This window comes from Mastomys coucha, unplaced genomic scaffold (genome assembly GCF_008632895.1).
Source record: "Mastomys coucha isolate ucsf_1 unplaced genomic scaffold, UCSF_Mcou_1 pScaffold21, whole genome shotgun sequence".
NCBI lineage: Eukaryota > Metazoa > Chordata > Mammalia > Rodentia > Muridae > Mastomys > Mastomys coucha.
The window spans coordinates 36,110,927-36,122,332 of NW_022196904.1; the positions used below are offsets into that span (position 1 = coordinate 36,110,927).

Genomic DNA, 11,406 nt, shown 5'->3' on the forward strand with positions numbered 1-11,406 from the left:
AAAAAAAAAAAAAAAAAAAAGGAACCATCGAGGCTACAGGGAGACACCCTGTCCCAAAAAGCAAACAAACAAAAAAGTATGATATAAAATATCAAAAATAAATACATAAAATATTTAAATTATACATATACATTATATATATATATATACACATGTATACAATACATTAACAATTACATTAACTACCTTAATTTTTTTTTTGAGATTTAAAAAATTATTTTAGATGTGTGGCTGTTTTGTCTGCATGTATATCTGTGCACTATGTACATGTCTGGAGCCTGCAGAGGTCAGAAGAAAGTGTCAGATCCCATAAAGCTGGAGTTTCAGACCATTGTGAGGTGCCCGGTGAGTGAGTGCTGGGAATCAAAGCTGAGCCCTCTGGGAGAGGAGCCGGTGCTCTTAACCATGGGGCCATGTCTCTCCAGCCAGCACTGACAGTTCTTTACGTGGGCCTTGTGGAGGGGAGGGAGGACCAAGAGCTTCCTGTTGCAATGTGAACTCTTGGGGGCGTCAATGACTTTGTTTCCCGTTCTTGGGGGAGGAGGATGTAGACAACAGCGCCTAACCTCACCTTTACTGTACGACAGCATGCAATCAGGCATACACACTGATGAGGGAGACTATGCCATTACACGCCAGCTGGAAAAAACCCGGCTCGCTAGGCGGGTAAAGGTGCTTGCTGCCAGGTTATGTAGTCCTGGTTATCCTGAACCTCACTCTGTAGTCCAGACTGGCCCGGAATTCACAGAGATCCATCTGCCTTTGCCTACCAAGTCCTGGGATTAAAGATATGTGCCATCATTGCTTGGCTGAATATAGATTTTATTTTTTTAAAATAGATAATTAAAAAAATAAAATAAAAAGAGGAATTAAGAAATGGCTTGGAGGTAGAGCCCCTGTGGAGAATCTCCCAGTGTGGGGCTAGGGCATGACTCAGTGGTAGAGTATTTGCCAAACATGACTACAAGACTGTGTGTGTGTTTGGTCTTCAGTACCACAACGGCAAGACAAAAAGAAGGCAACAAGAAAGAAACTGACAAGAATTAAAGGAGGGGGCTGGTGAGATGGCTCAGCGGTTAAGAGCACTGACTGCTCTTCTGAAGGTCCTGAGTTTGAATCCCAGCAACCACATGGTGGCTCACAACCATCTGTAATGAGATAGGACGCCCTCTTCTGGTGTGTCTGAAGGCAGCTGCACTAAATTACGCCGGAGCAAGCAGGGCCGGAGCGAGCAGGGCCGCCAGAGGTCCTGAGTTCAACAGCAGCCACACACATGATGGCTCACGGTCATCTGTACAGCTAGAGTGTACTCATACACATAAATAAAATAAATCTTTAAAAAAAAAAAGAATTAAAGGAGGGCTCTTACTCCTGCTTCTCTCCCTTGCCTCTTGTTCATCCTCTCTCTTTCCCCATTCCCTCCCCACCTCCATCTCTCCATGTGGTCCTGGCCAGCCCCTACTTCTCTACTCTCTCCTTCTCTTTGCCTTTCTCTGCCTCTGCTACCCTCTTTTCTTTCTTTCTTTCTTTCTTTTTTTTTTCTTTCTTTTTTTTGTTGTTTTTTGTTTTTTGTTTTTTCGATTTGGGATTATAGGCATGTGCCACCATTGCCCGGCTGCCTCGGTGGTTCTTAAACTTGATCTGTAGACCAATCTGACCTCTGCCTCCCGAGTACTGGGAATAAAGGTGTGTGCCCCACCATTGCTCAGCCTATATACTTTATATATACTTTTTCATTAATTTATTTATTCACTTTACATCCCAATGTCTGCCCCTCCCTCCTCCCAGTCCCCCCCACACACACATCTCTTCCCCTATTCCCCTCCCCTTCTTTGAGAAGGGGAGTCCCTCCTGGGTATCATCCCACTCTGGCACATCTTTTATATATACTTTCAACCATTATTTTTAATGATATGCTTGTGTGTGAGTCTATGTGTGCATATGTGCAGGTGAGCTCAGTGCTGGGAAAGGCCAGAAATGGCTGATGGATCTCTTGAAGCTAGAGGTACAGGTGGTTGTCAACCACCCAATACAGGTGTTGGGAACAGAGTTCAGCTTTTCTGCTGGCTCCCCACGTGTCCTTAACCACTCAGTGAACCAGCTTCCCTTCCCATCAACTTTGGGGTAGGGGGCATCTTTGGACCCCACAGGAAATGCTGGTTCCTGGAGAATAGCTTACCTTAAGGTATGTGGATACTGGCAGGTCTTTGAGTCTGTACCCGACGGATCCTCTCTCCTGCAGGGCTGTGCCACTGTCCTCAGCAGCACTTCCTGGTCATTATGGAGCTGCAGTCGATGACTGCTCCTACAGGACCTTGGGGATCATTACCTTCAGGTCCTATGGAGGGCATCTATCACAGGAGGGTCTTCTGGATGTATGGGTTTGTCACTGTTTAAATTGCCTCTCTTTCTTTAGAGTTCCCCTTCAACGAATCCACCCTGGACACAGGATCTTAAGCCCACTGAATAAATGGGAACAGCCAGCAGAGCTTTCTAGGACCCCCACCTCTGGTGGCAACCCCTCCTTTGTGCCTCTTTCCAAGTTCATGAACGTGAGTCCCAGCGCCCCTGTTCCCACTCTTGCAGCAGAATATCCAGCTCTTCATTTATCCCGTGTTCTCTTGTGCCACCAGACCCAGTATTTTGGAAACATTGGCTTGGGAACACCTCCTCAGAATTTTACAGTTGTCTTTGACACTGGTTCTTCCAACTTCTGGGTTCCGTCCACGAGATGTCATTACTTCAATTTGGCCTGCTGTGAGTTCCCCTGAGGAAGAAGGCAAAAGGGTTGCGATGGGAGAAGAGGGGGGACTTGGTCTCGGTGCTCCCTAGGCTGTTCTCATAGGTGCTGAGCCTCACATGCCCTGACTGACACCTTTCTCATATCCTGAATTAGGGCTTCACCATCGTTTTAACCCCAAGGCTTCCAGTTCCTTTCGGCCCAATGGGACCAAGTTTGCCATTCAGTATGGGACCGGGCGGCTGAGTGGAATCCTGAGCCAGGAGAATCTGACTGTGGGTGACTTCAGTTACACAAGACTTCAGTTTAGAACCAGAATCCACCACCATCTGGTTCAGGGAGGGGCTTGAGGAGGCAGACCCTGATAGGAGACAGGGAGGAAATTCTTAAGAAGAGATGGATGTGGGGTGGGTGACGGTGGGAGTGGGGGTAGGGGAAGTCATAGTGATGGGAGTCTCCTGGGCAAGGGATGGAGCGTCTTAGAAAGAGGTAGAGTCTGCTGGGAAAGGAGGTAAGGTTTCTAGCAAAGGGACGGGGTCTCCTTCGCAAGAGGATGACGCTTCTGGTGAAGGAGTGGGACCGGGCCTCTTGAGAAAGAGGGTGGGACTTGTAAAAAAAAAAAAGATAAGAGGCTTCCTTTGCGGATCAATACTGCCTCCTCAGAAGTAGAGCTTCCTGAATGGCGGGGTGGAGCCTCCTGAGCAAAGGAAGGAGCGGGACCCTTTAGATTGCTTTCCCAGTGATCCCAAGCACGATCTCAGCCATAGGAGAGTAATGTGTTTCTAGAAGTAACTGTTTCCACATCAATTTATCCCTAGATCGGAGGGATCCACAGTGCTTCTGTGACATTTGGAGAGGCTCTGTGGGAGCCCAGCCTGGTCTTTACTCTCGCCCCCTTTGATGGGATTCTGGGCCTCGGCTTCCCGACTCTGGCTGTGGGCGGAGTTCAGCCTCCTCTGGACGCTCTGGTGGAGCAGGGGCTGCTGGAGAAGCCCATCTTCTCTTTTTACCTCAACAGGTATTGTGTGGGAGTTATCTCCATACCTGAGAGTGTAAATATGGCTAAAATCCCTTCCTAAGGGCATCTACCCTCCTCCTAAGGTGTCCCGATACCTAGGCACCCTTCTGCCACAGTTCACTCTGGGGAACAAATCAGTTTATTCCACTTCCTTCCAGAGCATAGGTGAGGCCTCGATCACAACGGTGTGTGTGCTCCTCCCCCTCAAAGGCTGTCCCTGAAAAGCCTTCACCCAGAGAGATGTGGGATTCCCGGAAGCTCCATAGATGGAGCCTCCCCCAGTCTTCCCTGGTCTGTATACTATAGCACCTCTCCCAGGCCAGGAGCAGTTGAAGCAGAGTTGCCTAGGTGGGGGGCAGCTGCATACTCAGGTGAGGATCCCATGGCTCCCCTCAGCCCTCCATGAGGGGTGTAAAAAGTCAACAAGGCCAGCTGGGATGAACTTTTGCAACAGAGCACAGCTAAACTCCCAAGATGGTGGTTGTTTGGCTTGGCACACAGTCACATCACCCCCACCCCCATCCCCCAAGAAATCTCCTTCAGGAAGTCCCACTCACTTATCAACACAGGAAGTCCAGTGGTCCTTTAAGGAAGTCAGCCTCCCAACACAAGAGCTTCCACCTGCATTCAGGAAAGTGCTTACCCAATATAGGAAAACAAGAAAAAAAAAACCAAAAACCCACAACCTAAGTGATGACTCAGGACATACCAACCAAGCTCACCATGGGTTCACAATGCCCCCAATTTTGAAATTAAACAGGAAATTCCGTGCCCGTTCGACGAGTATTGCACTTAAGAACCTTTCTTCACCCCAAAGAGAGCTTGCACTTCACTGGAGAGCCCTGCTCAGAGCTAGGGCCAGCCATTACTCACCAGCTTTTAGTAGGCACAGCCTTATATTCAAAAAGGCCTCCTCATGTCACACATGCCTGTCAGCACAGCGCTTGGCAAGTGGAAGCAGGATCAGGAGTTCGAGGTCATCTTTGTCTTGCTTCCAGTCCCTAGTCCCCATATCTAGGACCTGCCTGCACTCCCCACCCCACTGTCTTGGTTAGGGTCACTATGGCTATGATGAAACACTGTGACCAAAAACAAGCTGGAGAGGAAAAGGTTTATTTACCTCATGCTTCTGAATCACTGGTCATCAGTGAAGGACATAAGGACAGGCGCCCAAACAGGGCAGGGTCTTAATTAAGGTTTCTGTTGCTATGAAAAGACACCATAACCAAGACAACTCTTTAATTAAGGAAAACACTTAATAGAGCTGGCTACAGTTCCAGAGGTTAGTCCATCACTGTCATGGCAGCCTGCAGACAGACATGGTGCTGGAGAAGGAGCTGAGAGTTCTACATCTTGATCTGAAGGCAGCAGGAAATGTCAGTGAGCCACTGGGCTTGGCTTGAGCTTCAGAGACCCCTAGAGACACACCTCCTCCAACAAGGCCGTACCTCATAGTAGTGCCACTCCCTATGGGGGCATTTCCTTTCAAACCACCAAAGGCATGATCCCAGAGACAGAAACAGAGGTCATGGAGGGGTGTTGCTGACCGGCTTTCTCCCATGGCTTGCTCAGCCTACCTTCTTATAGAACCCAGGACCACCTGCCCAAGGGGAGGCCTCACCCACAATAGGGTGTCACCTCCCACATCAATCACTAATCAAGAAAATGCCCTACAGGCTTGCCTATAGCCTGATCTTAGTGAGTTATTTTGTCAGTTGAGGTTCCCTAATCTTCAGTGACTCTAGCTGTTATCAAGTTGACACAAAACTAGCCAGCACACTCATCTAGAAGCCAACAGGAGGAAGTCCCATCCCTGGCCACCTTGGAAACCAACAGATGAAAACCAATCTCTCTCTTTTTTTTTTTTCCTTTGAGACAGGGTTTCTCTATGTAGCCCTGGCTGTCCTGGTACTCACTCTGTAGACCAGGCTGGCCCCGAACTCAGAAATCCACCTGCCTCTGCCTCCCAAGTGCTGGGATCAAAGGCGTGCGCCACCACCGCCCAGCTGAAACACCAATCTCTTAACTACACTTTGCTTCTGCAGGGATTCTAAAGGGTCTGATGGAGGAGAGCTGGTCCTGGGGGGCTCAGACCCAGCTCACTATGTACCTCCCCTCACCTTCATACCAGTCACCATCCCCGCCTACTGGCAGGTCCACATGGAGAGGTGAGGAGCCTGGCTGGCTTCATGGGGCTTGAGCGGAGGGTCTGGACACCCAGACCCTGCCTCTGATGATAGCTCCTGCTCTATCCTTTCCTCACAGTGTGAAGGTTGGCACGGGGCTGAGTGTCTGTGCCCAGGGCTGTGGTGCCATCCTAGATACAGGCACATCCCTCATCACAGGACCTAGTGAGGAGATCCGGGCCTTGAATAAGGCCATTGGGGGATTTCCCCTCCTGACTGGGCAGGTGAGGACCACTCCCGGTGCTGATGGGTGTGCTGGAGGGTCTTGGGAATTTGGTGGTAGACTGGTGGGAAGCTGCTGCCTAAGGGAGAGAAGCAGATAACTAGAAAGTTAAAAAAAAAAAAAAAGAGAGGGCAGGTGGGTCTGGAGGTCTGAGGGATAGGGGAGAAGGCAGTAGGAGGAAGCCTTCCAGGTGGGCAGGGGAGCAACATGGAGAACTGGCCTTAATAGCAGAAGCCTACCTTTTCTGCAGGAGACCCTGAATACCTGACTGCCCCAGATAAGCTGTACTCCAGGGCCCTAGGGAGCCACCCAAGGCGCTCGAGGAGAGCAAGAATCACCCATCTACCTTCACTGTTCCTCTTCTTCTGCAGTACCTCATTCAGTGTTCCAAGATCCCAGAGCTTCCCCCTGTCTCCTTCTGCCTTGGTGGAGTCTGGTTTAACCTCACGGGCCATGACTATGTCATCAAGGTAAGGTGGCCGCCCTCGTGACTCCAAAGTAACAAAACTGAGCTTGAGAGGGTGGAGCTGGGGCTCTGACCCACCAGGCCCAGGTTTCCAACGCAGGCGCCTTGGTTAGGGTGCTCTTAGACAGACTTTCACTGTGTAGCCTGGCAGGCCTAAAATTGTTAATATAGACCAGGTTGACCTCAAACTCAGAGATTCTCCTGCCTCAGCTTCTCAAGGGCCGGGATCAAAGGCCTGCCAGTACCCAGCCTGGACCTTGCTTTTCCTTTTCTATTCTTCCTCTCAAAGATGTTTTATTTATTTTGTGTGTATGAGCCTGCCCTTGACTACAGCATGTATATAGAAGTCAGAAGACAATTTAAAGGAATCTAATTTTCTCTTACTATGAGGGTGTCTGAGGACTTAGCAGCAAGCACCTTTACCAGCTGAGCCATTTCATAACCCTCTTTCATTTCATTTCTTTCTCTCTTTCTTTCTTCCTTCCTTCTTTCCTTCCTTCCTTTTAAATGGAGTTTACTACGAGTATAGCCTTGGCTGGCCTCGAACTCCCCACCCTCCCGCCTTTGTCTCTGGAGCACTGCCATCACTGACTGATGGCAACATGCTCAGCTAGAAATATTCCTTGTCCTCTTCTGGGTGCAGAGGGGACAATCAAACCCGGAGCCCCTTGTTACAGTGTCTTGTGTTGTCACCTTGCAGATTTTTCAGAGCGATGTTGGCCTCTGCCTGTTGGGCTTCCAGGCCTTGGACATCCCCAAGCCTGAGGGGCCCCTCTGGATCCTCGGGGATGTATTTTTGGGGACCTATGTGGCCGTCTTTGACCGAGGAGACAAAAACATCCGCCCGCGCGTGGGACTGGCGCGTGCTCAGTCTCGTGCAACAGGACGGGCAGAAGGAAGGGCTACGCAGGCGCAGTTCCTCAGAAGACACCCTAATTAGGATACAAGCACATAGGGCCACAGCAGCTATGCTTCTTTCCAATTAAAAGAAAAATCAACTTTCCATGGAAGGATACCATTTGGGTAACTTTCGGGGAGGGAAAGTGAACGTTTGACCTCTGGAGTTAAGGAACAGGGGTGGTGGGAAGAGAAGCACCCATCGCAGGGTGCGCGCCCGCGAGAGGGAACAACAATCCCCATGAAGCCTCTGGCCCCCTCTGCCTGTAGTCAAAGGCTCGTACACCGCGGAGCATCACGGATTTTGTAGTCCTCTCCCTGTTGGCGTCCCACTGGAGGCGGCCACAGCCACAACAAGCGTGGGAGGCGACCGGTCGCGATGACAGCGACAGGTGGCAGTGGGGATTACATCGGTAAAGGGTTTTCCAGTCCTTGTTCTAAGGAAAGGAGTCACCATCCTACGGACCTTGTGCGTCCTACCCTCTCCTTGGGGATTCCAAGGCTCCTGGGTCGGACATAAAGGCGGAGCTTGAAGACCCTGGGTTGTGGGGAGCAGGGGCTGTCCCTCCTCCGGTGGTGATGTAACAGCCTCCGTCGGCAAGTCTCTCGCTGCCCAGAGGTGTCGGGGCACGGTCACTCTTCCCCCGGTCACTCTTTCCCCGCCGCCAGATCCCTTCAGTCCCCTCCTCGCCTAAACTTGGGGTGAGTACGGGGAGGGGGCAGAGGCTCAAGCTCTGGGAACTAGAAGACAGACTACGTCTAGTGAGACAGGGAGCACGGAACCAAAGATTGCAGCAGAAGGATCCCCCTTGATTTTGAGCTTTGGGGAGGGACAAGGTACTTTGTGTGTGTGTGTGTGTGTGTGTGTGTGTGTGTGTGTGTGTGTGTGTGGTGTCTTTTGTTTGTTTTGTTTTGTTTTTTTAAAAAAGATTTATTTATTATTTTATATGTGAATACACTGTAGCTGTTTTTAGACACCAGAAGAAGGTGACAGATCTCATTAGGGATGGTTGTGAGCCACCATGTCGTTGCTGGGATTTGAACTCAGGACCTTCAGAAAAGCAGTCAGTGCTCTTAACCGCTGAGCCCTCTCTCCAGCCCCCGTTTGTTTTGTTTTTTGATTTTGAAGTTATAGTTTCTCTGTCCTGGAACTCACTCTGTAGACCAGACTGGCCTCGAACTCAAAGAGCAAAGAGCTATGCCTCTCTCTGCCTCCTGAGTGCAGGATTAAAGGCAGGCACCATCACAGCTTGGCTGTGTGTGTATGTGTGTGTGGGGGGCGGTAATATGCTGTGAGTTTCCACAGTCTCCGATTTACTGAGGCTTTTTCCTGGGTTTTGCACTGATGGAATGTAGGTAGGGGTGGAGCACAAAGGAATCTTAGAAGTCCAAGAGGGGAAGACTGGTCCCTAGTGACATGGCCTTGGGAATAGAGGAGGGTACAGTCAGAGAGATGACAGAGGGTGTCTGGGAGAAAGGATGAGGATGGATGAGGTGACTCAGGACTGAGAAAAGAGTCTCAAGAAAGGGCTAGATATGTTTCCTACATCCTCTCACTCAGCCTTGATTCTGTTCCTCTCTGGACACCCTGTAACGGAGCTTCATCCAGCCTCTGGTGGAAGGGAGGTGATTCTCTAGTGACCAACCCCTCTCCCTACACCCTGGTGAGGCCTTGGGAGTGATGATGACACCCAAGCTTCCTAGTCCTCCATGAGTTTCAAACTGTTGCCTGCTTCTAACCTCACAAGTCTTCACTGTTTCCTCTCACCAGCCTCTACCTAGCTCCAAACTTCTGACCTTTAGGGGAAAAAAACCAAAACACTCATTTATTTGGTAACTGGATCGTGTGTGTGGCTGCTGCTAAAAGCAGAAAGTCAGGGTGGAGGTGAGGTATGACAGGATTGTGGTTTAGGTCCTTGTGCTAGTCCATACTTCAGCCTCTAATGCATACCCCGACCCTGCCTTACCCTGCAACCCTATCCCTAACTGACCTGGGACCCACACCCACTCCCTCACAGCAAAGTCTCTCTTCTATATGCCAGCATTTAGGAGTACAAAGTGGGCAGTGAGCACCTCTTTCTACTTTCTGCCCTGGCGGATCCATCAGAGTATTGAAGTCTCCAGAGGAGGGGGCTCCAGGGTCTAGGGAGGGTGAGGTCACACTCCCGGGTCTGTAGGACAGGCTCCATTTCTGCAACTCTCCCGTGAGTGCATAGACTCAATTATTACCAGGCCGGGGTTAGACTGAGGTAGAGAACCCAGAAACAGCAGAACTAAAAATCGGGAGCAGGAGACAGAGACCAAGGCAAGACTAGGACCAAGAGACCCAGGGACAGAGAGGAACCAACACCCAGGGAGAGAGGAAGACAGAGACCCTGAGAAAAACAGAGGCCCAGGGAGGGGCAGGGAGAGGAAACTGGGGACAGAGACTCAGAAAGGGAGAGACAAAAACCAGAGAGAGGGAGAGGGGCAGAGTCCCAGAGAGAAGGAGAGAGAGGGGGAGAGAGGGAGAGAGAGAGAGACCCAGAAAGAGAAGATAAGTGACCTAGAGAGGGGCCTGAGACCTAGAGGAGGGGGACAAAGACCCAAAGAGAAAGGAGAGATCCACACATAGAGACAGAGATGGAGAAACAGTGCGGACAGGTAGGATGGCAGTCAGAGACAACGGAGAAAGGTGACAGGCACACTTTAGCGGGAACGGGGCTGGAGATGGGAATACGAACCCGCGTTGAGCCTGCAGAGGAAGGCGAGGAGCCAGCGACCGCCGCAGCCGTGACCCGCCCTCTTCGTTCCCGCAGGCGCCTCCTCCTGCTGCAGCCCCCGCCGCAGCCACTGCACCCGCGCACAGCCAGCCCTGCGCCTAGGACCGCCAGAGGGCGGGGCCTACCCGCTCGGAGGTGTGAGGTCTCTGGCTTCTCACTTTTTCCCCTCCATAACCCCGCCCCCTTCCCAATGGTCCTGTCTGACCTAGTGGCTGAGAAGCTGTTGCCCTGCTCCTGGTGGCGCTCTTTCCTGCATGCCTGGTGCCAGCCCACTCCTTTACCCATCTTTTGGCCCTCCTGTCTGCAATCTTTGTTGTCTAGGCTTCATTCCCTCCCTTCCACCAGCTGGCAACTTTTGCCCCTCCCCTAAGACCTGGTGGACCATCTTCCTAGGTCTCTGACAATGAATCTCTCTATTCCAGCCCATCCCCACCCCCGTGTCCAGCAATGAGTGTCCTTCCCCTAACAGGTGTCTCATTTCCCAAACTCCATCCCACCAGCCTGGCAGCTTCTGGCGTTCTAAATGCTCATTTTTAGTGCCCTACTTTGCCATCCATTTACTAGTCGCATCTTCCTCTGGACTATTGAAGATGTTTCCTATAAGATATAGACCTTGCCCATCTGCCTATGTCTCTTCCCGCTCATCCGGACCCTCCAGCCCCATCTAACGAAGTCCAAGTTTGCAACTTCCAGTTGGACCTGGTGGGGCTCATCTCAGCTCCTTGGGATGTAACCTAAAGGCCTCCCTGAACTCCACACCTTGCAGCCTCGGCCACTCCCTAGCTTTCATCCAGAGGCTCCCAGGCCTTTCCTTCCTTCCTTTACCTTAGCGTCCCAGTATCTTCCGCTTCGACTGTCTCCTGTCAGTTTTTTATTTAATCAAGTTCCAACTCCACCTCCAGTTCCCTTGTACCGCCCCCACCCGAATTGAGACCCTCCCCCCTCATTGCCCCGGCCCAATAAGGATTGTTAATAATCTCTTGGGCTCGCTGCATCCAATCACTGCTCATCTGTTCATTTGCCTTTTCAGTGCAGGTTCTGCCTGCCCGGGCTCTAGGCAATTTGTTTTCTTTTGTCAGCTTCTCTTGTTGTGATATTCTCCCCCCCCCCCCCC

The 11,406-nt window shown here is 50.9% G+C and overlaps 1 protein-coding gene across 1 annotated transcript in view; it reads left to right on the forward strand.

Annotated features, from left to right (window-relative positions):
- The window catches only part of Napsa (napsin A aspartic peptidase), a 15,376-nt gene extending 7,738 nt beyond the window's left edge, over positions 1-7,638 (forward strand). The window contains exons 2-9 of the mRNA XM_031386431.1: positions 2,417-2,552; positions 2,634-2,757; positions 2,897-3,015; positions 3,559-3,758; positions 5,804-5,926; positions 6,024-6,168; positions 6,539-6,637; positions 7,334-7,638. Of these exons, the coding sequence (XP_031242291.1) occupies positions 2,417-2,552; positions 2,634-2,757; positions 2,897-3,015; positions 3,559-3,758; positions 5,804-5,926; positions 6,024-6,168; positions 6,539-6,637; positions 7,334-7,573 (1,186 nt within the window). The 3' untranslated portion in view covers positions 7,574-7,638. The remainder of the gene's footprint in view (positions 1-2,416; positions 2,553-2,633; positions 2,758-2,896; positions 3,016-3,558; positions 3,759-5,803; positions 5,927-6,023; positions 6,169-6,538; positions 6,638-7,333) is intronic.
- The last annotated feature ends 3,768 nt before the right edge of the window (positions 7,639-11,406 follow it).